This window comes from Raphanus sativus, chromosome 4 (genome assembly GCF_000801105.2).
Source record: "Raphanus sativus cultivar WK10039 chromosome 4, ASM80110v3, whole genome shotgun sequence".
In the NCBI taxonomy this organism is placed as follows: domain Eukaryota; kingdom Viridiplantae; phylum Streptophyta; class Magnoliopsida; order Brassicales; family Brassicaceae; genus Raphanus; species Raphanus sativus.
The window spans coordinates 27,501,819-27,529,297 of NC_079514.1; the positions used below are offsets into that span (position 1 = coordinate 27,501,819).

Below are 27,479 nucleotides of genomic sequence, written 5' to 3' on the forward strand. Positions count from 1 at the left end.
TTGTATTCAATATCTAACTCTTAACGACCATCATGACAAAAAAATAATGTTCTAATCGCATACCATAAAAAGGTACAGTTTTTCAGTCTTTTTATATAATTCATCAAAATAGTATTTCTTTCAACTCGAATTTACCGTTTCGAAAGTGGAAGGAATCACATATTGTACAATTTACAAATGTACATGTTCTCCTGCAATTTTTTTTCCTTGGACATTAAATAAGCAAGTTTTCTAATATATTTGTTCTTCTATATAGATTTATAATTAATTGAACTATTTTTAGTCTTTAGTTTGTTATATACTGTTTTTTTCTTCGAAAATCAAAATACATGTTTTATCCTCATAAATTTAGTTATAACTGTACGCTTTGAACATTCGTTTTTTCGGGTATAACTATTTTCTTTGTTCAAATTGGTATATACTTTTTACAATAATTTTGTCCATGCAGAGCATGGACCATAATCTATACTATACTAAAAGGAAAATATCCTCCACTCTAAACCTGTCCACATAGGATCAATAAATCAACCAATGAGAGATTGTTATTTTGCCATGTCACTCACTCTATTTGGGCTCTGAATTATTTCGTCTCCCTTTACTTTTCGTTTTCCTTTCTTCTAGATTTTTCGTCGATCAAACGACGTTTTATCTCTCCATCTCCACTATAACCGATCTGTAGAGTAATCAATTGTCCAACGACTCCCTACTTCAGGGGAGCAAATTGATTGAGGGGGAGAGAGCGTACGAATCGGAGATGTCGAACGGTACGGATCAGTCGCGGAAGCGTGAGGCGCCGGAAGACAACAATTGGTTGCCTCCTGGTTGGAGAGTTGAAGACAAAGTTCGAACCTCCGGTGCTACTGCTGGTTCCGTTGATAAGGTCTTTAACAATCTCATCTCTTTACTGCTACAGTGTTTCGTAGTTAAGAAAGATGTTGCCTTTAGATATGTTTAGAAGGAAGAGAATCGATTGGTATATGAGTTTTTATTATTGACTATTATGAAAAATAACCTGGGTTTTTATTTGATCCTGTGTTTTCGTTATTGCAGTACTATTATGAACCAATCACAGGATGTAAGTTTCGATCCAGGACCGAAGTGCTCTACTACTTGGAACATGGGATTTCTAAGAAAGGAAGCAAGAAACCAGACAAAGCTGATTCCAATTCAGACGTGAGTTCAAGTTTGAACCTTTCCACCGTCGTTTTTTTTTGTTCAAACTCGTGATATAAAATGGGAATCTTGTGTTTTGCAGCATTTAGAAGGGCAAGGAAGCAATGTTTCCAGCAGAAAATCTAAAGAGTAGCCTCCTCCTCCTCCGCCGCGGCCACCATCGCCGCCATTGAAGTTTGATTTTTTAGAATCCGCCTGAGAAGGTAAGCTGGTCTGCGGCAAAAGCAGGAGAGGAAGCTTGGACACCTTTTGTTAGGGATGACAAGGTTCAAGATTCGTTGAGACGAGAATGGTGCACTGCGTTTAACGTTATCACGACCAAGAACCCAACTAAACTGTCGTCGTTGAGACGACGACGACGACGACGACGATGATGATGATGATGATGATGATGATGATGATGATGATGATGATGATGATGATGATGATGATGATGATGATGATGATGATGATGATGATGATGATGATGATGATGATGATGATGATGATGATGATGATGATGATGATGATGATGATGATGATGATGATGATGATGATGATGATGATGATGATGATGATGATGATGATGATGATGATGATAGACAAGCTGATTTCAGATAACCGTATATCTCCAAAATCATGGTATTCTTCCTAGAATCTTCATTAAATTTTAAGCTTTGTTTCGAGAAGTTTAAAAAACGACAACTTACATTTGAGTACAGATTTTAGCACTCACAACTTTTAACAACCATATGAACCAACTTTTAGCACTAGATTATTTAAACATGTAACTAGAAAGATTATTTTCGTTTGGAAACCTTTTTTCATGTAATGACTGTCTCAGCGAATGGCAGGTGTGCTGTTGGGAGATATGCACATATGCTTTCTGGTCACGAGTACAATTATTTTCTATTTCCCTCTTTTTCTTATTAGTCATATCTACGTTAACAAATCGAACCCAAGACTGTCCCTTCTCATTTGTATTTATGTTTCCATGTAGCGGTTTAGTAGAGGCCAGTATATCCATCTTCTAGGCCGGGAAAAGACGGGGACAAGCTGAAAGCTGAAGTGAAGAAACATGTTCCTCTTTTAGCTCGAGATTTTGCTTTGCTTTGCTTTACTTTATACTGTTTCTAACTATCGTTTTTGAGTACAGCATAAGGGATGAAAAGCTAGATGGACATGCAGGTATATATGAGCAAGTTTTCCAGTGATATATTCCAGAGGACGGATGAGGACGTGACACAAACCATGAACAAATAAATCATTTGTCCTTTTGACAGACAATTTACTTTCTCGGGTGGTTTTGGGTGTGCCTTTCGGAGTAGAGAATGATAATGTTACAAACGGGAGAGTCGTTAGGAGTACAAAAGAGGACGAGAAGGAAAATTACTCTGAAATCTAAGCTAAATGGTACTATCTTTTTCAAGTACCAAAATATAATTTGAAAGTAGTAGAAATATTGTATACACTCTGATCTAATAAAATTTAGCTATTATCCCTAATTGTTTTAATACATCCAACTCCTTTTACAGATACAAATATAAAATGTACACTTTTCCAACTGTTATTCTTCTCTCTATTTTAGGTAAACTGGGATTTCTTTCTTTTTAAAACTTGAGAGAAATCAGATGAGGAGAAGCATCCTGGAGGTAGATGTTTAACTAATATAAAAATATGTAACTTACTGAGAAGACCTATTGTTTTATAGCTTAGTCTTCAAAATTGTTTTAAAACATTTTTGGTGCTTGAAACCTTTTTTTTCTTACAAATGCCTCCAAGATTAAATCAATATAGTATAGGATAATACGTAAACAACTACAAAATCACAAAGAAAGCAAAAAAAAAAAAGAAAATTCATGAGGATTTTAGCAACAAAACTCTGTCGATAAATGGTGATATATACTAAGTGATCTGAGCTAAAATGAACCGAGTAATGAACATCTTATCAAATAATCCCGAATCTTTTACAAAAAGAATAGAAAAATGTTGAAAATTCATAAAATATATGGTATCATTAATGAGATTTATAAAAGAACGTATAAGTATTTTTATAAAAAAATAGTTAAGTATGTAACTAATTTGATGAAAAGATGTATAAGTATTTTCATAAAAAATTAGTTCTAAGTACAAATCAAATGCATGATTTACTTATATATAATAAATCTAAATATTTTTCATAAAGATACATAAGTATATGGAACCATAACATCTTAGCTATATTCCTATAAACAAAATTATAAATTTATAAAAGCTTTTATCAATATTCAAAATTAATTGAAAATTGAAGTAAGTTATCAATTTATAATGTTTCTGTTCATATTTTTTTTTTGACAATGTTTCTGTTCATATTTTTAGATTTTTTTTGGTTCACATCCACGCATGGACAAAAAAAACCAAGCACAAAACTTTAAAGAAATTCTCCAATATCTGACAAAACTGGTCTTCACTCATGGTCAACTTATGTTACTCTTTCACCAAAAAATTGTATGTTACTCCCTTATGTGTTACAACTAAAGCCAAAATGAAAACCATTCAAGAAAAGAAGGTTTAAATCTTCTAAAATTGAAGAACATAGTTTACAAACAAAAATATTAAAAAATTTAACATTGTACCAAAATAATTAAACAATTTTATTTGCCATTTAGTTAAATACGTATTTAGTTTAGTTACTAAAATGTTCACTTTTGATGTTTTTCTAAAAGTTCACTAAAAGACATCAATGACAGTATAATATCATCACAACAGAGCTGAGAGATACGTTGAAATTGGCAGAGACAGAATCAGCACTATAGATTAATGCACAAAATGTGAATACACAGATTCAGGTACGACAGGTCGACGGTATCAACCCAGTGTCAAAACCAGGAAGATGGTGTTTCACCGATGGTTCATGGAAAGACAGTTTTTTACAAGTTATTTAGAAGATATAAAGACTCTTAAAGACGTCTTCATCAACTCAGAGATTATTCATGTACCACAAACACAGAATATGCAGGTGGACAGACTTGCACGAAGTGTCAGAATACAACCGTTTTTTGTCGTTCACATAGATGCAGAATTACCGGCTTGGTTTTCCGAGTCCAGATGAGAGTGTTTGTTTATGTTGATGACAAAAAAAAATCATCACAACAGAGCCGAGTAATTAAAGGGGCAGGCGGTGCGACCGTTCCGGGTTCAATCATGTGCGACCATTTCAGGTTCAACCTATATTCATAGTTAAAGGTCCAGTTTTTTTTAAAAAATCATATTTTCACACAATATTTTTTATAATTTAATAAACAAAATTGACAATGGCCCAAAAATAATTTATACAAAATAGGATTTTCTGGATTTTCTGAATTTTATTTTGGAACGGGGGATTGTTGCATCTGTTGTAACATAAACGGGGATGGATGGTAGGAATTTATTTAACCAGGTGATGTTTGCTGTAGTGTTCACATAAGTTAAAGTTAGTGTTCAGTATGCAAGTACAATGTATCAATATACTAAAGATTTATAATGGTCTTACAATGTTCATAATCTGGTTACAGGACCAAGTTCAAAATATTTATCAAAATAGCCATATGATACAAATATACTAAAGAGTACGTGGTGTTTGAGGTTTTAACTCATTAGTAGATTCTGGTTTCTAACGAGAGGTAGACTTATTTGGTTATTTTTTGGTTTAAGCAAAAGGACTAGGAGTTTTGTGGAGTTATTTTTATTGTATGTTTCAAGCCAAAACAAATATTCCTAGATTATTCAAGAGATAGAGATTCAGTGTACGAATTATTTGGATGATCATTGTTTTAGTCACATCTATTATCATATGTATAAGTTTCATTTATGATTTTCTATTTTATCGTATAAAGTAAGAAAAAATTGTTTTTACCTTTTATACATTAATTAAATTTTATTGATGTAATTTTAATTTAATTTACTATTATTAAATATTATCAAAATTTATAGAAGTGTTGAAAAAACATTGATGTATTACATTTTCAATATAAAACAAATAAAACAATGTTTTATTTCTACTTATATGAATAGTATGTATATAAATTAATGATTTATGAAAATGAAACTATATGTTTAAAAAATCGTAAATTTAATAAAACCAAAGTTCAAAGTTTAAATCTGCCAAAAAAGAAAGATGGCCGAAAATTAAAAATATGTTGGAGGGAGAGTTCGTATCCTGGTCCAGGCACCTGCACGAAGGATATTCCTATGTCGAATGATACATCAGGAAAAAAATTTTAGGGGTTTGAAAATATCTTCGGCCAAAGTATATAAACATCTAACTATGTAAATAAGTGTGTTCCATTTAACAAAAGCAGATGATTCAGGCTTTGGGGGAACAAAATATTTAAATAATCATTATAAAAAACCGAGTAAACCACGTTTATTCAGAATATTCTGGATAGCGCAATTTCTTAAAAATCACATATATTCGGTATATTATGGATTACCAAATTAAAATCATTTTAAATATCGGCTAGGTTCGATTATAATTAGTTTGTTTTTACCGGATTGAACACCCATAAATAATTCACCGACTTTTTCATTGCTTTGAGAAATACAACACTCTCATTCCAAACACAAACATTGAAACATATGATCAGAAAATCAACTATCAACACACTTTTCCGCGCGTAGCGCGGAAAAGGAATCTAGTACTAGTTAAGTATAAACAGTAATTAGACAAAATCTAAGTACATTAAATATAAATCTAATTTATTAAAGACTGTTTAAAACTTTAAATGTAATTGGTTAGCAAATTACTTGACTTGTGATTGGTTGAAAATATGGTTAGAAATTTATTTTTATAAGATATAAAAAATAATGGCATTTCATTGTAAATAACTCCAAAAAATAAGGGTAGAATCCTCTGAGGGATTCTGATTTAATAGTATAGATTACCTATTGTTATGTTTAACTAGTGGTATTCCGGCGCTACGCGCCGGGTTCATATGTTGTATTTTTACATGAATTTATAATTTATTATTTGATCTTAGTAAATAAAATATTCTAAAAATATGAAATGAAAATATGTATAAAAAATTAAAAATGATATTTTCTAATCTTTTTGATAGTGGTTAAAAGAGCTGGGAATTTAATTCCAATCCCGGGGGCTCCGCCCCGTTTGACCCGCCGCGGAGCGGGTGCGGGTCGATCGGTTTAAATTTTCGAACTGCGAGTGCGCGTGTGGGTTAAGATTAGTTTAAGTGGGGCGGGTGCGGGTCAGCCGAATATGAGTCGTGGGTACCTGCCGATCCACAAATTCAAAAAAAAAAGTTTTTTTTTCTTTTTCGTAAAAATATATAAACATATAAAATATTTTTATAATTTTAGTTATAATGTATTATTTTAATATTGTTTTTAATAATTAATATATAATGAAAATAATTAATATAATAATATATAATTAAAATAATTAGTTTTTAATATAATTATTATTACCCGCGGGTAAGACGGTTTATCCACGGGTTTTGGAGGGGCGGATGCGGGTTTAAGATTTTTGGTCATACGGATCATGTGGGTCGAATTTACGAAAGTGATACATATTGTTGACTATAGAGAATCATAGATGCTCTATTCTCCATAGTCAACATCAAATATAAAGAAAACCTATAAACCGTGATTTTGAAACCCTACCCATACACTAAATCTGACGATTGCCCGGGTCACTGAATTGACCGGATCAGTGAATTATTGGACCAATCGTTGATGAACCGCATGTTAATAAATAATTAATTTTATTATATAATAATATATTAGCTATGAAAATTTTATATAATAGTTAATATTTTGAAATGTTTTCTAAACATAAAAGAATAGTTTGGATATTTATCTATTTTATGCTTAAAAATTTAGAAAATACTTAACATTGGTTTCTATATTTTTATCTTCATTTGACATACAAAATATTAAGAAATAGTTTAGACTATTTAAACAATTTGTAACATAAGAGTTATGACATCTAAAAAAATCAAGACATACCATTCACAAATATTTATGTCGAATATGAATAATAAATTAAACTTCCAATGCAAAATAAACCAAAATTAAAACATCATATCAGTAAATTGTCAATAATAAAAATAAATTAACACAAATCACATCAACTAATTTTGATTTTCTCTAAATTTTAAAACTTACCAACAGCTCGCCAAGTTCTTGTTCTTCAACAATTCAAAACATGTTTTGTAATCCACATGATCATATGATCTTATTCTTTTTGATCTGTAAATTAAAAATGTAATAACTTGTTATAAACTAAGTTAAATAAAAAAACAACTTATTCACTTTTCTTGCAAACGTAAATTGTAATGTAGAGGAATAATAAGCTTGATCTTCCTTGAGTTTGTTTTACGGATGTGCGGGTCGAGCAAAATCACGCTTACTCACCTTCCTTGTAAACGTAAATTGTAGTGTAGAAGAATAGGAAGACGGTAATAAAACTGAAAAAAATCTAAATTTATAATTGGAAATTTATAATATAAAACATAATTTAAAACATAACTAAAAACTAAAAAAATAAAAATTATCTATTGATTCAACCAGCGGTGTAACCGGTATTGGATTTCGGGTTTTAGTGAGTTTTTTTTAGGTTTTAAATTGGGGTTTTAAATTTTGGATTTTTTTCACAAAACTCAAACAAGGTTTATATTGGGTCACGGCGTTTACCAGTTCAACAGTGGTTCCGGTTCGGGTTCAAAACACTGTTATAATTGCTTGGGCGAGGAAAAGTTTAAAAACCCAATATCTTTCATAATTAACATTAAAACCTGTTAGATATAATTTAAGAAAAGATTTTAATTATTAAAAGGAGTGTGCCAAATGACACTGGGTTTCTTCCTAGGGAGAAAAAAACTCAACTTTATTATATAAGATAATTAGAAATTTAGAATATAGAACAGAATTTAAAATATAATAAAAACTAAAAAAATAAAAATTATCTATTGGTTTAACCAATGGTGCAACCGGTATCGGGTTTTGGGTTTCAGTGAATTTTTAGAGGTTTTAATTGGGATTTTATATTTTGGTTTTTTCACAAAACTCAAATCTGACTTCTATTGGGTCGGAGAGTTTACCCATTCAACAGTGGCTCTGGTTCGGGTTCAAAACACTGTTATAAATGCTTGGGTTTTTATGAGGAAAATTTTAAAAACCCAATGTCTTTCATAACTAACATTAAAACCTATTAAATACTTATAAATTAAGAAAAAAAAATAATTATTAAAAGGAGTGTGCCACATGGCATTAAAACCCCCAAGGAAAAAAATAAGCCAACTTTATTATAATTGAGGAAAAGTTTAAAAACCCAATATCTTTCATAATTAACATTAAAACCTATTAAATATACTTTAAGAAAAGATTTTAATTATTAAAAAGAGTGTGCCAAATGACACTGGGTTTCTTTCTAGGGAGGAAAAAAAAACTCAACTTTATTATATAAGACTAGATTTTGACCCTCCCTTAAAAGGGCGGGTATATTTTTTGTTTTACATTTAAAAAAAAAATAATTTCTATATTTATGATTTTTAGTAGGGTTGGACAAAAAATCTGAACCCAAAGAACCGAACCGAACCCGATCCAAAAAAGTAGTACCGAACCCAAACCGAAATTAATTAAATATCTTAATAAGTTCAAAATTTTGGTATTTAGAGAACCGAAACCAAACCCGATCCGAACCGAAGTATTTCGGATACCCGAATGTATCCTAAATAGATTTATATAGCTAAATATATTAATCAATTTTGGATTTAATGTATACTAAAAACATCTAAAATATATATAAGATACTTTTAAGTTGTCCAAAATACTTGAAATATATACAATTAGTCAAAAGTAAATGTCTAAAATAGCTAAAGTATGCTCAAAACATCAAAAATATTAACATATCTATTGTTTCTTTACCCAAATATTCAAATCGAACCAATTTATATGTTATGTTTAGGTATTTTGACATATACTATTTAAATCTAAATGCATTATATTGTTTTGTTTATAGATTTTGAGAAATTTGAAGCATATAATGAATTTTAAAGTTTTAAAAATAATTTAAATGGGTTATCCGAACCCGAATCGAACCCCCAAAGATCCGAACCGAAATTTAGAAATACCCGAATGAGGATGAAATCTTTGAACCCGAAAACCGGAAACCCGAATAGACCCGAACCGAACCCGAATAGACCTGAAATCTTTAAATGGATACCCAAACGCCCACCCCTAATTTTTAGTCATATATTTGTTTTTCTTTGTATAATATTTTTCTTAAATGACTAATAAGATATTTTAATTTATTCTATTAAAATAGTTAGGCTACATTTAGATTTTGACCTGCTCTTTCAAAAGGCGGGTGTATTTTTTGTTTTAATTTTCTTAGAAATTTAATTTCTATATTTTTATTTTTTTGTAATCATATTTGTGTTTAATATTAATTTAGTTTAATTTAATTTTTGGTAACTATATTAAATATGTCAAATTACGTAATTATACACTTGTACCGTATGCATTTTAAAATTATTTTTAAACTTTATTCTTGAAGTTTGCAACATATTATATTTTTTTATTAGTTACCTAACATTATTAGTCAATAATATTCGTCACCAAAAATAGTGATTCAGAATCGACTCGAAAATCAAAGTCTCATACTTTATTAGACATGACATATATACTTGAATGGTTCTTAAAGTGTGATATCCAAAACCCAATATCAAATCCAATCTACACCGAAAACCAAATTTTTTTTATATTTGTATTTTTAGTTATATTTATGTTTATCTTTGTATAATATTTTTCTTATGATGTTATGATGTTATTTTAATAGAATGGATTGTTCTATTCTCGTCTAGTTACCCAGGCTCCCTCTAATTTGAGTAATAAAATAACCGTTTGATATAAAAAAATAGATTAGATTCTGATCCGTCCTTCCAAAAATTGGATATATTTTCTGTATATAAAATATATAATCATTAAATTCTTTAGTTGTTTTGATAATTCAGGTATGTGGATATATTTTGTATGTTTAAATTATATATAATCATAAATTCTTTTATAGGTCTGATAATTTAGGTGAGTCTACGTCCGATAATTCAGGTAAAATGGCACATCGTTGAATCAAACATGATTAATATGTGTAGTGATTTTCTTAAAAAGCATAACTGCCGCTATATCTAACGATTCTTATAAAAGTGGGTCTCGATAATTAAGGAAATAAAGTAGTTTATATTATCAAAAATGTATTGGATCACACTAATATCAGTTGGTCATACAGGAGAATTAATAGAATAGATAATTGAAAATTTAGAATATAGAACAGAATTTAAAATATAATTAAAACTAAAAAATAAAAATTATCTATTGGTTTAACCAGTGGTGCAACCGGTATCGGGTTTTGGGTTTCAGTGAATTTTTAGAGGTTTTAATTGGGGTTTTATATTTTGGCTTTTTCACAAAACTCAAATCTGATTTCTATTGGGTCGGAGAGTTTACCGATTCAACAGTGGCTCTGGTTCGGGTTCAAAACACTGTTATAAATGCTTGGTTTTTATGAGGAAAATTTTAAAAATCCAATGTCTTTCATAACTAACATTAAAACCTATTAGATATAAATTAAGAAAAAAAATTATTAAAATGAGTGTGCCACATGGCATTAAAACCCCAAGGGAGAAAAAAACCCAACTTTATTATATAAGATATACATGTCTGTAACATTAAATTTGTTATTTACAAGATCTAAAAGATACATCATTATCACTGGAAAAGAGAAATTGTGCGGTTGTACTCTTTTTATGACTATAATTTTTCACTGGATTTATTTTAGAATTTTTTTTAATTTTTTTATTTTTGTTTTGAATTATACAGAGATATTATGATCCCACAGAAATGATCCAAATTAGTTACTTGTTGCCACGTGTCGATCATTGGTCCATGACAATACCGAAATGTTAATTTTTCAGTGGCCTGGATTCGAACCTAAGTGGCGAAATTCACAGTTGTGAACCCTTTACCACTAGAGGTAAAAACTCCGGTTTATTTTATTTTTTAACAGAGCAAGTGAATAGTTATAAACCCTTTATCACTAGCACATATAGCAATTTACTTTTCATAACACAATTGCAAAATATATTTTTTTTATCTTATCTCTTTCTTTGTATTTTTTAACATTTTTCTCGGACACAAACTTTTTGTTCTTATTTATATTTATATAATAAATTTTATTTATTACCTTTGCAATATCACTACAAGAAAACAAATATTTAACGAAGGCCAATTTCCTCGTTAATTCCTCGTAAAAGAAAGTTTACGAGGAAGTAACGAGGAAATGGGTTTCGTCGTTTATCGTCCGTCGTAACACACATTTCGTCGCCATTTCCTCGTAAAGTAGCGAGTCAACCATTTCCTCGTAAAAACGAAGTAAAGATTTCGTCGTAAGTTCTTCGCCGCATTTCCTCGTAAAATCCTCGCGAGCTTTCCTCGTAGAAACCACGCGATGCATTCGTCGTTACTTACACGTAATTTCCTTGAAAAGAAATCCTCGTAAATTTGATGTAACTTCCTTGAAATATATTCCTCGTAAACTCCACGTAGATTCCTTGAAAAGCTTTCCTCGTAAATACCTCGTAAAATATTCCTCGTAAATTCCTCGGTTAGCTTTCGACGTAAATAACTCGTATAATGCGAATTTTCGAATTAATAAATAATATTGATAAATTTAATAATTATTAATTTAATTTAGTAAAAATATTTATATATTTGTGGTTTATAAATAAATTTTAAATAAAATTCAAATGCAACAAAATTTTTGATATATAAATAAGTTTTGGATTTTATAATACATAAACTGAAAAAAAACTAAGGCCCGTTCATCGCCTCGTAGAATTCCTTGCTCCTCTTCGTAACATCCTCCTCGTCATGTGTGCCCGATGACTCGCCTGGAATGGGATTTTGTTGTTTCATGTTCCTCAACAAAGTTTCCCATTCCGGATTTGTGGCCGCTATAACGTTGATGAAGGCCTCGAGTCCACTCACACGGAACCGCCGGCACCTGAAGAAGAACCTGGAGGGTCTAACTGACTACCAGGCTCACCGAACATGTCTCTGTAGTGAGCAGTAAGCATGTTCTTGCGAACCTGCAAAAATATATTTTTTGAGTTTATGATCATCAATAATAAAAAATCTATCATCAATAATTAAAAAATCTATCTAACGAACATAAATTCCATAAACCTATCTAAATTCCCTAAACTAACCACCTAATATACTAAACTAATTATGGGGATCGAGGAAATTACCATTTCGAAAGAGAGAGGAATGGGAGAGGAGTTGGAGAGGAAATGGGGAGGAATTGGAGAGGAAGTTGGGACGAATGGAGAGTGTGAGGTTTGGGTTGTATATATAACTTACGAAGGCGTCGCAATTTCCTTGTAGCTTTACGAGGAATTAATGAGGCCCGTCTTTTATTTCCTCGTAAAATCCTCGTAAACTTACGAGGAAATTGCGAGGCCCGTCCCAAATCCAACGACGAATAAGCGAGGCCCGTCTTTCTGGTCCTCTTAAATGCCTCGTAAATTACGAGTTTTTAACGAGGTAAATTTTCTAAACCTCTAAAATCAGAAACCTCAAACCCCAAACCCTAAACCCCATCTTTCTTATATTCTACTTCATATATTACAAACATATCTTCCTTTTAACCTCAATATCTTCTTAACATTTCAAAACTCAAAATTTAAAACAACAATTCTTTAACTTCTAATATCAATCTCTTCTTTCTAATATAAACTTATACAAAATCAAATTATTTATTTAAATTTTCTATTTTGCAACAAAAATATAATCTTTTGAAGATTTGAAAATATAATCTTCTTAACATTTCAAAACTCAAATTTTAAAACCACAATTCTTTAACTTCTAATATCAATCTCTTCTTTCTAATATAAACTTATACAAAATCAAATTATTTATTTTGCAACAAAAATATAATCTTTTGAAGATTTGAAAATATAATCTTTTGAAAATTATAAAATTATTAATGGGGTTTGGAGTTTGGGATTTAGACAAAATAGAAGAAAGATGGGGTTTATGGTTTAGGGGTTTAGACAAAATATCTCGTTAAAACCTCGTAAACCCACGAGGAAATTACGAGGAAATAAAAGACGGGCCTCGGTAATTCCACGTAAGCTTACGAGGCATTTACGACGATTTCGTCTTACGTGGAATTAACGAGGCTCGCATTTTTCTTTTTTTTTTGGTCGTTATTTCCTCGTTAACTACGAGGAATTAACGAGGTATGCTTTCTAAACGCCTAAAATCTAAAACCCCAAACCACAAACACCATCTTTCTTATCTTCTACTCTTCATTCCAAATTTCAAAACTCAAAATTTAAAACCACAATTCTTTAACTTCTAATATCAATCTCTTCTTTCTAATATAAACTTATACAAAATCAAATTATTTATTTTGCAACAAAAATATAATCTTTTGAAGATTTGAAAATATAATCTTTTGAAAATTATAAAATTATTAATGGGGTTTGGAGTTTGAGATTTAGACAAAATAGAAGAAAGATGGAGTTTGGGGTTTAGGGTTTAGGGGTTTAGACAAAATATCTCGTTAAAACCTCGTAAACCTACGAGGAAATTACGAGGAAATAAAAGACGGGTCTCGGTAATTCCAAGTAAGCTTACGAGGCCTTTACGACGATTTCGTCTTACGTGGAATTAACGAGGCTCGCATTTTTTTTGTCGTTATTTCCTCATTAACTACGAGGAATTAACGAGGTATGCTTTCTAAACGCCTAAAATCTAAAACCCCAAACCACAAACACCATCTTTCTTATCTTCTACTCTTCATTCCAAATTTCAAAACTCAAAATTTAAAACCACAATTCTTTAACTTCTAATATCAATCTCTTTTTTCTAATATAAACTTATACAAAACAAATTATTTATTTTGCAACAAAAATACAATCTTTTGAAGATTTGAAAATATAATCTTTTGAAAATTATAAAATTATTAATGGGGTTTGGAGTTTGGGATTTAGACAAAATAGAAGAAAGATGGGGTTTGGGGTTTAGGGTTTAGGGGTTTAGACAAAATATCTCGTTAAAACCTCGTAAACCTACGAGGAAATTACGAGGAAATAAAAGACGGGTCTCGGTAATTCCACGTAAGCTTACGAGGCCTTTACGACGATTTTGTCTTACGTGGAATTAACGAGGCTCGCATTTTTTTTTCGTCGTTATTTCCTCGTTAACTACGAGGAATTAACGAGGTATGCTTTCTAAACGCCTAAAATCTAAAATCCCAAACCACAAACACCATCTTTCTTATCTTCTACTCTTCATTCCAAATTTCAAAACTCAAAATTTAAAACCACAATTCTTTAACTTCTAATATCAATCTCTTCTTTCTAATATAAACTTATACAAAATCAAATTATTTATTTTGCAACAAAAATACAATCTTTTGAAGATTTGAAAATATAATCTTTTGAAAATTATAAAATTATTAATAGGGTTTGGAGTTTGGGATTTAGACAAAATAGAAGAAATATGGGGTTTGGGGTTTAGGGTTTAGGGGTTTAGACAAAATATCTCATTAAAACCTTGTAAACCCACGAGGAAATTACGAGGAAATAAACGACGGGCCTCGGTAATTCCACGTAAGCTTACGAGGCCTTTACGACGATTTCGTCTTACGTGGAATTAATGAGGCTCGCATTTTTTTTTTTCGTTGTTATTTTCTCGTTAACTACGAGGAATTAACGAGGTATGCTTTCTAAACGCCTAAAATCTAAAATTCCAAACCACAAACATCATCTTTCTTATCTTCTACTCTTCATTCCAAACCTCAAACCTCAATATTGGTGTGTTTAAAATGATGTTGAAACTTCCATATTTATAGAAAATTTTCGAATCTGGTAGTTGAAGTTTTGCGAGGAATTTTCGAGGAATAGATAGGTAGCAAAAAAAAATGTGCTTTAGTATTCCTCGTTAAAATCACGTAAAACATTTCCTCGTAAAGAAGACGCGAATTTACGTTGTGTTTACGAGGAAACTCTATTTCCTCATTTCCTCGTAAAAATGATGCAAGCTTTACGTGGTTTTAGCGAGGAAAGAGAATTTCCTCGTTAAAACCACGTAACTTTACGTTGTTTTAACGAGGAAATGTTTTCTTCGTTACTTTACGAGGAAATAACGACGTTTTGTTCTTTCTTTGTAATTTCCTCGTAAAGTCGACGTAATTTTACGAGGATTTTATATCCTCGTTAATTTTCCTCGCCAAAGTGTTGTTTTCTTATAATGTATCTCCTATCAAAAGTCCCTTTTCAAAAAAAAAAAAAATCTCCTGTCAATTATTGTAATCGTGACGGTCCTTCGCAATCGTGAACCATGTGGTGTTGCAATTCACGAGAATAGTCAACAAATGCATACATTTGAATATACATAAGGTTCATGGTTCATTGCCTTTCATTCTCAGTGAGATCTCAAGAATTTACACACACTTCAATACACTGGGCTTGTTATGAACCCTTTACCACTAGAGGTAAAAACTCCGGTTTATTTTTTTTTTAACAGAGCAAGTGAATAGTTATAAACCCTTTATCACTAGCACATATAGCAATTTACTTTTCATAACACAATTGCAAAAATATATTTTTTTATCTTATCTCTTTCTTTGTATTTTTTAACATTTTTCTCGGACACGAACTTTTTGTTCTTATTTATATTTATATAATAAATTTTATTTATTACCTTTGCAATATCTCCTATCAAAAGCCCCTTTTCAAAAAAAAAAATCTCCTATCAATTATTGTAATCGTGACGGTCCTTCGTAATCGTGAACCATGTGGTGTTGCAATTCACGAGAATAGTCAACAAATGCATACATTTGAATATACATAAGGTTCATGGTTCATTGCCTTTCATTCTCAGTGAGATCTCAAGAATTTACACACTTACACACACTTCAATACACTGGGCTTGTTATGGACTCCTATTAAAAACAATTATTGCTATTGTTGACAGTCCTTGGTGAGTCGTGGAACATGTGTTGGTTGCACTTCATTAGAAACGTCAATAAATACACACATGTCACCAACCTGCCATAAGGTTCATCGCCTTCATTCTCAATCTGATCTCAAGAATTTACTGGTGATCTCTCTCTCTCTCATCCGTTTTTGTTCTTCATGTAGCTACTACATTCTCTCTATTTTTTTATTTCCATTTTTGGTAGCCCGCTTATGATTACCATTAACATCAAATACCATTAATCTTATCTTCGACTAATAAATAACTACACATAACCTTACCTGTGTAAAAAGTTACAAGAATATCACTAAATATCTTGAGATCGTTTCGAAGAAAATTTTAAGAGAAGTGGGAGGCGTGTTTAGTGCAGGATATCTCAACAAAGAGTGAGAAGTCTGCGAATGCGTTTTCTTTTTTGAGTGAAGAAGATAGATTTATGTGTTTAGCTGTTGGGATATTGGTGTTTATCTAACTGTGAATATGCGTTTTCAGTCAGCTATGTGGGGGCTTTTGCTTGATAATATTTTCAATTTCATGGTTATTAAGCTTATAAAATCACACTACATATAAATACTACTCATCAGTTGATTACTCTATATGTGATTCTTGGACCGTTTTGGTGTTCTTGCTATGTATCATGATATTACTGTACTACTTTACTTTTTATCACCGTTTTTTCTCAGTATGTATGATTTCATTTGTGTATGTTTAAATTGGTAGCATTAGTAGAGGGTTTTTAAATGAATTTTGGATTATTATTTAAATCAAAATTAACATATTTATAAAACATTAAATCAATATAATAATCTATATTCCTCATTTTGTTACAGGATTTAAAGATTCGAAATGGCGAGGATGTACCAGAAGCTGGCACTTTGCGGTGGTGAAGGTGGGAGTGAATGGGACGACGGTGTATACGAGGGTGTAAAGAAAGTGTATGTTGGGCAAGATCTCTCACGTATCACTTACATCAAATTCGAATACGTGAAGGAAGACGGCGAAATTGTAACACGTGAATATGGGACAATAACTCAAGACCCTAGAGAGGTTCTCCACTTCTCCTCTGCATTTACTCTCCATTTTTTCACATTTTTAGTTTTTTATTAGTGTATTTTAATTTCTTGAGTGAACAAATAACATTTTCAAGTGCAGTTTGTAATTGAATATCCTGATGAACACATCACAGCGGTGGAGGGAAGCCACAACAAAGTGGCTCTGATAGCCACGGAAGTGATCACGTCCCTCGTTTTCAAGACATCAAAGGGTAGAACGTCTCCAACGTTTGGTCCAAACTTGTTCGGAGTTGTCAATGGTACAAAGTTCAAGTTCGAGGACCAGGGAAAGAAGATCGTAGGTTTCCATGGACGGTCGGATAAAGCTGTCGACGCTCTTGGAGTTTATCTTGAACTGGAATCTCTGACCACGCCTTTCCCTATTTACAAGCTAGAAGCCCAAGGTGGTAAAGAGGGGAGTGTTTGGGACGATGGTTGTTTCGACGGTGTTAGGACGGTGCGTGTTGGTCAAGATGATTGTCGTATCACTTATTTGGAGTTTGAGTACGTGAAAGGTGCGAGGTTTGAGACACGACACCATGGGGTGAAAGGAGAAACCCAATCTGAGGTATTTTCTACTAGGTCTTATATACATGATTGGCCTAATAATTTTCAAAAGAAGAAGAATATATAGGTCATGTTAGATGTAAATTTGGTTTATATGTGAAATAGTATAACAAGTTAACCAACCAAAAGTTTAGTACCAAATAGTTGGTGATCTAGTAGTTCTGAAAATTCACATGGTTGTTAGTTTTGGAAATGATGATTGATATAATATTATTAGTGAGTATGAAGTATCTCCCTCATACCTCAAAAGCCATTTCTATTATTGGGATAATTCACTTATCAATAAAAAATTTCAAAAAGATAAACATTTTTAGTTTACAATGTATTTTTATATCAAATTATAGTGATAGCTTGTAAATTTTGAAAAATAAGTTGTCTATTAAATTTCAGTTGACTAAAATTCGTAAGAAATAGTTAATCATAAAAAATAATATAATTTCAATCAAAATTTAATATATTTTATTAATAAGTATAAAAACTAGCATTGATTATTTTTTTTAAAATGTTGGAATATATTATAGTTAGACCTGTGTGTTTGGATTTTTTTACTATAATTTTTTTTTTGAATTTTACTTCTTGTTGCAGTTTGTGGTTAATTTTATGAATGAACACATCACATCGATGGAAGCAACCTATGATAATCCAAAGTTTTTCCGCAATACCGTCATAACTTCACTTAAGTTTGAAACATCAAAGGGCAGAACATCAGTCTTTGGATACGAAGTGGGTAAGAAGTTTGTGCTGGGGCAAAATGAGGGTAGGCTTCTCGGATTCCATGGAAAAGAAGGTGAAGCTATTGATGCTCTTGGAGCTTATTTTGAACACACTCCTGTTCCCACTCCCACTCCAGTGATAGGAGATCCATGGGGTGATTACGGTATCTACGATGGTGTCAAGAAGATAACAATAGGACTATACGAAGAAGGTGTAGCCTTTCTCAAATTTGTGTACATTAAAGGCAATGGCCTAGTAACTGGTGATGACCATGGGAAGATAACTTCACTCGGAGCTGAAGAGGTAATTTTTTTTCTAAAACCATACTTTTAACATTTTTACTTATCTTTGTTTATATTTGAGCCTTTGCAGATTGTTCTTGAGGATGGTGAATATCTAAAAGGCATAGAAGGCTACTATAGACCTATACCCGGTGCACCATTTGGAAAGATTGTGTCTATTAAGTTCAAGACAAACAAAAGGGAGACACCTATGTATGGATTGGATTCTGGTGAGAAGTACTCGTTTGAGGAGAAAGACCACAAGATCACAGGCTTCTCTGGACGAGCTACCGAGGTTATTTACGATATCAGCCCCATGTCCAGGCGCATCTAGTAGACAAAAAACTTGCTCTGAATCAAAAAATTTCAATAAGAGATTGGTGTGTCTGCGTCTGTTATCCTTTATGAATATAAAAAGACTTTCAATAAGAGATTGGTACCAAATTTTAGCAAAAAATAATAATAAGAGATTGGTATCTGTTTTTATTTTTATGAATAATTTTTTTTTATAAGATATTGGTATGTATTATCTTTATTTTCTGTTATGATTGTTCCTTTCATACACACCATGATTAGGCTTTTAAGCCAGACCATTCCTATCCTTTAAATTGTGTTAGGACAACAAATAAAGAAACAGAGCAGAGCAGAACAAAGCAAAACCATCTACATAGTTTTGTGCTCCCTGTACAGGCGATGACCGAGACACACTCCATATCCAAAATGGATGTTAAAAGCAAAACAAATCTGATATAGATAAAAAAACTACCACCTACTTCAGCAGTACTTTCCAAATCTTCCTCATATAAACGGCTAAAGACCAAACCGATAGTCCTGCAGACACATAAAGCAATCCAGCGCCAGACGCTGCGAGCCATCCGACACTGCTGTCCCGGCTCGCGAGAAGTATGGTTAGTGCTGTCATCTGCGTGGCGGTTTTCCACTTGCCCAAGTTGTTTACCGCGACAGCCTGTGAGCAGAAAACAAAACAACAAAAGCTCTTACACACTACAATACCAGGAGAAAGGTAGATGTTCGGTGATCTAACTAACTAACTTACCTCTAATAGCTTTCCATTTTGAGATGCAGCCCATTCTCTAACCGCAGACATGGTAATCTACATAAAGACAAATGCATCATACAGTTAAGGACACGTCACTTACTCTACAAGTAAAGGAAACTAAGGAGTATACAATCAATCTTTCTACAGATCTTACCTCTCTACCAATGATTGCAATAGACGGTACCGTTAGTAACCACGGAACAGGTCCTAACACAGCAACGTCGATAGGCTTTGTACAGAGTAAGATCAATGTAGCTGCGACCATAAGCTGAAGACACAAGACATAAAAAATTAAGAAACACATAGAAAGCTTAAGATTAGAAAAAAAAAAGACAAAAAATCTGGCACAAAACCTTATCTGCAACCGGATCTAAAAACGCTCCAAACGCAGAACCTAACTTCATCTGTAAACGTACATGATCTCTCACCGTCAAGTCAAGATTGCAACTTTAAACACAGAGACTGATGAGAAAAAGAAAAAAAGAAAGAAAGTACCTTGCGTGCAAGATAGCCGTCAAGCCAGTCTGTAACAGCAGCTGCAACGAAGATGCTTGTGGTCGCAGTTGTTCCCCACCATCCATCAACGTAGAAGGCTTACAAGCAATAACAACAACAATAAGGTGAACACTTTAACATGAACAAAAAAAAAACACAATCCCAAAAAAGAGCTTAGAACTAAAGAGAAGCAAAAGGTGAAGACTTTCAACATGTTAAAACACACAATCTCAAAGAAAGACAACAACTTTAGAACTTAAATGAGAAAAGCGTACTGGAGACGAGAAGGGGAACGGCAGCGACGCGACCAAGGGTTAAGATGGTGGGCAATGTAAGAACTTTGGAAGAAGAGTTGTCGTGGCTGATGGGTGCGTCGTCTTGTCCCACGAGGGCTGCTGATCGGGTAAGGGGCGGCGATGATGGTGGGTGTTTCTCCGACGAAGAGGAATAAGAGGAAGAGAAGGTGGTGGGTATCACAAAGGTTGGAGCTTTATGGGAGGAGGAGCAAGGGGAAGTGGCTGTGAAGCGTGAGGAACGGCTAAGATGCGCCGCAGGGTAAGAGAGACGTAACGTGCGCCGCAAATTGACGTCGACGATTAAGGAAGCAAAGGTGGATCTGAGCATGGCTGATGAATGAAGGAGTCTTTTTTTTTTTTTTTTAATTTGATTTGGAAATTGGTTGAAGAATTCTGGAAAGGGGTTTAAATCGAAGGAAGACTGGAAGTTGAAATAAAGTTTAAAATCGATAAAATCTCATTTAAATAAAATATTCTTTCAAAATGTCGTTGGAAAAAGAATTTCACACATATTAAAAAAATATAATTCCTCCGTTTTAACATATATGAAATTTTAAATTTTTTTATTGTTTCATAATAGATGATGATATTTGCACAGATGTGTAACTTTAATTTTATCTAAATCTATGAAACCAACTAAATTTTTAAATATTTATATTTATAATAAAATAAATTAGTTTTAAATTATAATTTAGTAATATATTTAATAATTTTTTTTTAATATTTGTGCATTGAAGTAAAATATCAAATAATATGGAACACAGGGAGTTTTAAACTTCAATTATAAATCTATAATTTTTCTGTGACTATTTTCTTTGCAATTTTAAATCAATAAAATATATAATTTAGAAAAAATATATAATTAACCATTATTTATTGATAAATAAAAATGGATTTTTATACAATGAGGGATATGGAATTAAGTTTGTTTTGAAAAAAAAGAAGTGTTTCAAAAAAAAAAAAAAAGACACAACTAATTTTATTATTTATTTTTAACTGAATTTTAAAACAATTAAAAAATCTCGCCTCTCTCTCTCTCTCTCTCTTTGAGTCTTCTTCACACTGTATCTTTGATCCTCAAAACTTTTTTCAATCGCGTAATGACGATGATCAAAAGTAATTAGTAGCCTCCTAGGTCACTACTCCACCGGATCTTACCGCCTGTTTTTTTTTTCCAACTCTCATCGGAGAGAGATCTCGTCGTTTCGACCTCAGTAACTAACGATGATCACCGACGCCGTTTCCTCCAGCCCTCTCTTCGCATCCGACCACAAAAGGTATCGCCTTTCCTATCTTCTTCTTCGTAAGCTAGCCACTACTACATTGCCTATCCCGGAACATTGATGGTATATATTGATCTTTGATTAGTTACTGGAACGAACACGATTGTCGTTGATTATTTGCAATCTATGTGATGTAAAATCCTTATTATTAGTGAAGAGGGTCTTGTAAAGTCATCAACTTTTTAGCTTGTCAGAGAGAGAGACAGATTTTTTTTTTTTGTCTCAATGGATTGTTGTTAATAATAATAATAATCTACAAAAAAAACACTTGGGAGATCTTGTCTGATTTTTTTTATGGATGATATTTGAATATTTTTCAGTGACTGATGTAGTTTGATTTGATGGTTGTTAACAGGGATGCTTATGGATTTTCTGTGAGGCCTCATCATGTGCAAAGATACCGAGAATATGTTAAAATCTACCAGGTCTTTTTTTTTTTTTCCCTACTCTGGATATCTTATTACACATGTTTTTAGTTCAGACAGAAGGCTTTGCCTTGTCTTAAATTTTGGTGGTGATTTTCATATTACAAGTTGTGTAAGATATCAGAAGTGGAGTAAATTGAGATATTTTTAAGCTTTAGATATATATCCAAAGGCTCATTATATAATGTCGTTGTTGGTTTTCAAATGCTGGAAGCAGTTGTTTGTCATTAGCTTCCCTTGATGTTGTTTCACCTTAAATCTATGACGGTCTGCTCCTTTCTGATAAAACGCAGGAGGAGGAAGGGGAGAGGTCGGACAGGTGGAACAGTTTCCTTGAAGATCATGCACACTCTGCCGCGTCTCCTGTGAATGGATCATCTGAAGAAAAGAAAGTGCTCAGATTTCATCAGATATGGACTGAGATCAGACCATCTCTTCGAGCAATCGAGGACTTGATGAGTGCTCGTGTGAAACTGGAATCTTCCAAGAGAGGAGGATGTGAGAATGATTCTGAAGACGAGTTCTACGATGTGGAGAGATCGAATCCAGTTCAGGATGATGAATCTTCAGATGGTACATGCATGTCTGCATGCCCTTGGAAAGAAGAACTTGAAGTGCTTGTTCGAGGTGGTGCACCTATGGCTCTGAGGGGTGAGGTAATACAACCTTTTGCCTTGTGCATTCTTGTCATGTTGTTTAGTTTTCTCGTTAATAATCATTTAATCTTCAGCTCTGGCAAGCATTTGCGGGGGTTAAGAAACGCCGGGTGGAGAATTATTACCAAAATCTGCTAGCTGCTGATGGTCTAGGAAAGGACACAGAGATGCAGCCTGCAGATGAGAAAGGTCTAAGTGGAGACCCACTCGCTGCTGTGGAAAAATGGAAAGGACAGATAGAGAAGGTCAGCAACTAATTAGATTATTATCCTCTTGTTGCCAGTGCTCTGTGGTGTTTTTGGTTCTTTAATACTCAAGTCGTTTGCTTGTTTCAAGTCCAGGATTTACCCCGGACGTTTCCAGGTCATCCTGCCTTAGATGATGATGGCAGAAACGCTCTGAGGCGATTGCTAACTGCTTATGCTAGGCATAATCCCTCTGTTGGATACTGTCAGGTACTTCCTGCTGTTTATTCTAAAGTTTGGTGACATATGCTTAACAAATGATCATCTACCTATTAAAACATGTGCAGGCTATGAATTTCTTCGCTGGACTTTTATTACTTCTGATGCCAGAAGAGAATGCTTTTTGGTATATGTTTCAGAAACTACTCATGTGTGAAGTGTAAGCTAAACTAAGCATTTACGTTTGATTTTTTGAGGTCGCTGATAGGAATCATTGATGACTACTTCAATGATTATTACTCTGAAGAGATGATCGAGTCCCAGGTAAGAAATACTAGCTGAATGTTTTTTTATTTTTCTCATTGTTCATGGATTCTTATTTTTTAGGTTGACCAACGAGTTCTGGAGGAGTTGGTTCGAGAGAGATTTCCTAAATTGGGTTTAGTTTCTTTCATCTTTTACCAAAAGAATCGTCGCAGGTTGGTTGCTAAAAGCTCTTTGTGATTGATTTATTGCAGTTCAACATCTAGATTATCTTGGAGTGCATGTGGCTTGTGTTACAGCGCCATGGTTTCTTTCAATCTTCATCAATATGCTTCCATGGGAAAGTGGTCAGGTTCCAAAACTGTTTTTTTTTTTATAAATATTATTATTCTGAAAGAGATATTTGTTTGTTATATAACTAACAGTTCTCAGAGTGTGGGATGTGCTTCTGTTTGAAGGAAACCGTGTAATGCTTTTCAGAACAGCGCTTGCATTGATGGAGTTTTATGGTACTACTCTGTTAAAAAACCCAAGTGTTGTGTCCATATGATAATATACTCTCATTAACACTTACCATGGTCAGGTCCTACACTAATTACAACCAAGGACGCTGGAGATGCGATCACTTTGCTACAGTCAATGACTGGTTCAACGTTCGATAGCAGCCAGCTGGTTTTCACTGCTTGCATGGGTTACCAAGATGTAAACGAGAGTAGACTGCAGGAGCTAAGAAGCAAGCACAGGCCAGCTGTAATGGCTGCACTTGAGGAAAGACTAAAAGGGCTTCAAGCTTGGAGGGACTCAAAAGACCCAAAATCAGTTCTGTTAAATTTCAGCAAAGCCTCGCTGTCGTCGAATGGGAGCTTGCCTCGTTCTGAGTCAGGATCCAGTAACGCAGACGATGTCTTGATTAGTCTGACTCTGAATGGGGATGGTGGAGAGATAGATTGTTGTCAAGACCTTCAAGGACAGGTAACTTTGTGTCATTCTTTTTATGTGTTAAACTTATAATGATAATGTTTTCTTCACTTAAAAAAAAAAAAAGAGTTTCAACAACTTCTCCAGGTTCTTCGGTTGAAGGGTGAACTCTGCAATTTGGTTGAGGAGAAACGATCTGCTTTACTAAGGTTAATCTCTTAGCTAATTAGTATAATGACTTTGGAGATTCAAAATCATGCCTGAACTTTTTATATTATCTCCTCTGATCACTTCATATGTAATTGTAGAGCTGAAGAGCTGGAGGTTGCTCTCATGGAGATGGTCAAACAAGACAATCGGCGTCACCTGAATGCTAAGGTATTAATTTTCTTTATATATATATATATATATTTTTTTTTTTAAAACTATGCTTCCTAATTAGGTGTATAAGGACAATGCTTGGTCCTATGCTACTTGACAAACATGAATATATATTTTTTGTTTTGTTTTGGGGGGTAGATTGAGCAGTTAGAGCAAGGGGTGACAGAGCTTCGAAAGCTTGTGTCTGATAAGAAGGATCAAGAAGCTGCTATGATACAGGTTGGCATTTCAGATTTTAATATGTTGGCTCTCTTTCTAGCGCAAATTCAGATCATTTCAGAGTTTATGAAAGGTCTTGATGCGGATGGAGCAAGAACATAAGGTAACGGAAGATGCACGGAGAGCGGCTGAGCAGGATGCAGCAGCGCAGAGACGTGCTGCCGAAGTGCTTCAGGTAAAATGAACGGTTTGCTTTGACTACTACTACTATTCCATTTTTTTTTTTTTGGGCTCAAGTCAGTCTGGTAACGAAAACAATGGTGTTTAGGAAAAATATGAGGAAGCTGTTGCTGGGCTTGGTGAGATGGAGGAGAGGGCAGTAATGGCAGAGTCCATGTTGGAGGCGACTTTGCAGTATCATAAAGCACAACCTTCACCACGGTAATGTTTTTTTTTTCCTTTTTTAATCATTATGAACAATGACTTTCACTAACCCAAGGAAGGAAACTTGCGTTTGATACAATTACAACACCATTTGTTTTCTGAAACTTTCCAGGAAAGTACTGAAGCAAGATTTGCCGGTCATGATCAGTCCCTAGCATGATATATCCCATATTATCATATCATTTTTGATAATTCATTTCATGATTTTAAGCTATATGTATAGACATTAATCTCTTTGGAATGCATGGGGGCATGCATCATATATCCTTCGAGAGGAACATTGTTTTTGTTTCTTAAACTGATTTATTATTATTGTACTGTTGTCTACTTTACGAACTTACCTGTAACGGTTCTGTTTGCACTATATATTAAACCCATTTCAGAACATTACGCATCTTTCATGAATAAAAGCTATGTTCAGGATTCCAGAGCTTGAATCTGAGAAGAAATTGGATGAAAATGTGTCACTGTAATTGGTGGTAAATAGCTGCAGAAGCTGGAAGAATAGCTGCAGAAGTTTTTAGTCATTTAAAGAACATGATTTCTCTTAAAAAGTAAAAATAAAATAAAAAAATAGACCTACGTAAGAAATGAAAAGGTGTCACTGTAATTGGTGGTAAAAACATGCTTTGTTATGTAAATTTTGCGCATTGGCTTCAAACGAACGTCAAAATTCTTTTGACCTTTTTGTCACTTTCCTACGTTGCATGGAACCCTGATTCCTATCTGTAAGCGTTAAAAACTAATTTTGGAATCTTCAATTAAGAAAATAGAAAACAGTATAAGAGGGTGTATTCAATCTGAAATTTGATGTGATTTGATTTTTAATGAGTTTGTAATGATTGCAGGAAAATTTGAGTATTTGGTGTAATTTTTGTTAAAACAATTTAGAATCTCATATAAAACAGTGGAATTTAAATTTTTATTTTTATAACTAAGGAATTCCCCTTAAACATTTTTAAAATAATTAAAGTACTCTTAAATTTCTAACTTTTGTTCAATAACAGTAGATTTCAGAGTGTTTTATGAAATGACAAATTCAATAACACTGGATTTAAAAATATTTTTTAAAATCTACATTTGAATAATAGTAGATTTGTCATTTTAATACAAATCATTTTAAATTCCTAGTTGAATAGCTCAAAAGTTTTTATGTTTTATTTCCTTAACAATTTATTTCCTTAATAGACTAGGATAATGAATCGTTATTCTCATCTCATGTATACTTTGTAGTTGCTATTTTTTTTCTTCGTACTAGAACCGTTTGAACTAACAAGATGTAATTCTTTTTAGATGTGTTCTTTATATTTATCAATCAATTGTTTGCATAGGCATACAAAAACGAAAACAGAAACATGAGCTTCTTTTTTTTTTCATATAGTTTGAAGAAGGAAAGTTTGCTCAGATATTATATATTTTAGGATTTATGACCAGAACCATACAATTTTTTTTTATTACTAGCATTTTTTAAATGCCAAGCGTGCCCTTTCTCCACGTTATGAGAAAAAACGTATTTACGAGAATGCTATTACTTTTTAACGTCACGTAAGCAAAAATCCGGCGACACGTAGGAATACGCGTCTGTGTTTTCATTAAGTCAGTCGTAAAAGAATACGTCTTCCGTTACGGCTGGTATACGTATAAGTTACGGCTGAATTATAGAAAATGGTTGACTTAGTAAAAAAGGTTGATTTAAGACGATAAGTAAACCATGCGTAAGGGTTGAGTTATATGAATCTGGTTGAGTTATTGGACGACGGCTGACTTACGTACAGAAGTTATGGCTGACTTAAACATCGATAGGTTGATTTCTGGAAAATTTGGTTGAATCGTAGTAAAGACACAGATGAGTTAATGAACACCGAATGGCTGGGTTATGGGATATTTGACGGCTGAGTTATATAAAT

The 27,479-nt window shown here is 32.9% G+C and overlaps 3 protein-coding genes, 1 long non-coding RNA gene and 1 pseudogene across 8 annotated transcripts; 3 read left to right on the forward strand and 2 right to left on the reverse strand.

The window, feature by feature from the left end:
- Positions 1-612: 612 nt before the first annotated feature.
- Positions 613-2,647, forward strand: LOC130510457 (methyl-CpG-binding domain-containing protein 6-like; annotated as a pseudogene).
- A 9,154-nt stretch (positions 2,648-11,801) lies between these two features.
- On the reverse strand, positions 11,802-12,729 carry LOC130510697 (uncharacterized). Its single transcript, XR_008944420.1, has 2 exons — positions 12,435-12,729; positions 11,802-12,272 (listed from the first exon to the last, which is right to left on the reverse strand). It is a non-coding gene; the product is annotated as an uncharacterized LOC130510697 (long non-coding RNA).
- Positions 12,730-16,088: 3,359 nt separating this feature from the next.
- LOC108829001 (jacalin-related lectin 22) lies at positions 16,089-19,301 on the forward strand. Of its 3 annotated transcripts, none has more exons than XM_018602647.2 (5): positions 16,089-16,296; positions 17,004-17,220; positions 17,326-17,793; positions 18,378-18,809; positions 18,879-19,301. In XM_018602647.2, the coding sequence occupies exons 2-5, from the start codon at positions 17,020-17,022 to the stop codon at positions 19,119-19,121; spliced, it is 1,344 nt and encodes a 447-aa protein (XP_018458149.1). In that variant the 5' UTR covers positions 16,089-16,296; positions 17,004-17,019; the 3' UTR covers positions 19,122-19,301. The 3 variants fall into 3 exon arrangements, with proteins under 3 accessions (XP_018458149.1, XP_056862796.1, XP_056862797.1); XM_057006816.1 differs by lacking the exon at positions 16,089-16,296 and adding an exon at positions 16,310-16,333; XM_057006817.1 differs by lacking the exon at positions 16,089-16,296 and adding an exon at positions 16,394-16,559.
- A 113-nt stretch (positions 19,302-19,414) lies between these two features.
- On the reverse strand, positions 19,415-21,051 carry LOC108829002 (CDP-diacylglycerol--glycerol-3-phosphate 3-phosphatidyltransferase 2). Its single transcript, XM_018602648.2, has 6 exons — positions 20,618-21,051; positions 20,343-20,440; positions 20,201-20,251; positions 20,002-20,115; positions 19,845-19,901; positions 19,415-19,754 (listed from the first exon to the last, which is right to left on the reverse strand). Exons 1-6 carry the CDS (start codon positions 20,964-20,966, stop codon positions 19,557-19,559), a joined length of 867 nt encoding a protein of 288 aa, XP_018458150.1. The 5' UTR covers positions 20,967-21,051; the 3' UTR covers positions 19,415-19,556.
- Positions 21,052-21,652: 601 nt separating this feature from the next.
- On the forward strand, positions 21,653-25,959 carry LOC108829000 (uncharacterized). 3 transcript variants are annotated; one of them, XM_018602642.2, is made up of 17 exons: positions 21,654-21,915; positions 22,277-22,346; positions 22,640-23,002; positions 23,077-23,247; positions 23,344-23,457; positions 23,535-23,593; positions 23,664-23,730; positions 23,794-23,845; positions 23,925-24,017; positions 24,096-24,179; positions 24,254-24,642; positions 24,736-24,797; positions 24,897-24,966; positions 25,108-25,188; positions 25,262-25,363; positions 25,457-25,569; positions 25,685-25,959. In XM_018602642.2, exons 1-17 carry the CDS (start codon positions 21,863-21,865, stop codon positions 25,725-25,727), a joined length of 1,986 nt encoding a protein of 661 aa, XP_018458144.1. In that variant the 5' UTR covers positions 21,654-21,862; the 3' UTR covers positions 25,728-25,959. The 3 variants fall into 3 exon arrangements, with proteins under 3 accessions (XP_018458148.1, XP_018458144.1, XP_018458147.1); XM_018602645.2 differs by having other exon boundaries at positions 24,129-24,179; XM_018602646.2 differs by lacking the exons at positions 25,457-25,569; positions 25,685-25,959 and having other exon boundaries at positions 21,653-21,915; positions 25,250-25,369.
- Positions 25,960-27,479: the final 1,520 nt, after the last annotated feature.

What these genes read in the sequence shown, in the direction of transcription:
- LOC108829001 (XM_018602647.2), top strand. Translation starts at nt 17,020, where the DNA reads ATGGCGAGGATGTACCAGAAGCTGGCACTTTGCGGTGGTGAAGGTGGG. An exon ending in TAACTCAAGACCCTAGAGAG is followed by an intron (nt 17,221 to 17,325) that starts GTTCTCCACTTC and finishes TTTCAAGTGCAG; the next exon opens with TTTGTAATTGAATATCCTGA. An exon ending in AAGGAGAAACCCAATCTGAG is followed by an intron (nt 17,794 to 18,377) that starts GTATTTTCTACT and finishes TTCTTGTTGCAG; the next exon opens with TTTGTGGTTAATTTTATGAA.
- LOC108829002 (XM_018602648.2), bottom strand. Translation starts at nt 20,966, where the DNA reads ATGCTCAGATCCACCTTTGCTTCCTTAATCGTCGACGTCAATTTGCGG. An exon ending in TTGCAATCATTGGTAGAGAG is followed by an intron (nt 19,902 to 20,001) that starts GTAAGATCTGTA and finishes GTCTTTATGTAG; the next exon opens with ATTACCATGTCTGCGGTTAG. An exon ending in AAAATGGAAAGCTATTAGAG is followed by an intron (nt 19,755 to 19,844) that starts GTAAGTTAGTTA and finishes TTCTGCTCACAG; the next exon opens with GCTGTCGCGGTAAACAACTT.
- LOC108829000 (XM_018602642.2), top strand. Translation starts at nt 21,863, where the DNA reads ATGATCACCGACGCCGTTTCCTCCAGCCCTCTCTTCGCATCCGACCAC. An exon ending in AAGAGATGATCGAGTCCCAG is followed by an intron (nt 23,731 to 23,793) that starts GTAAGAAATACT and finishes CTTATTTTTTAG; the next exon opens with GTTGACCAACGAGTTCTGGA. An exon ending in GTGCTGCCGAAGTGCTTCAG is followed by an intron (nt 25,364 to 25,456) that starts GTAAAATGAACG and finishes AATGGTGTTTAG; the next exon opens with GAAAAATATGAGGAAGCTGT.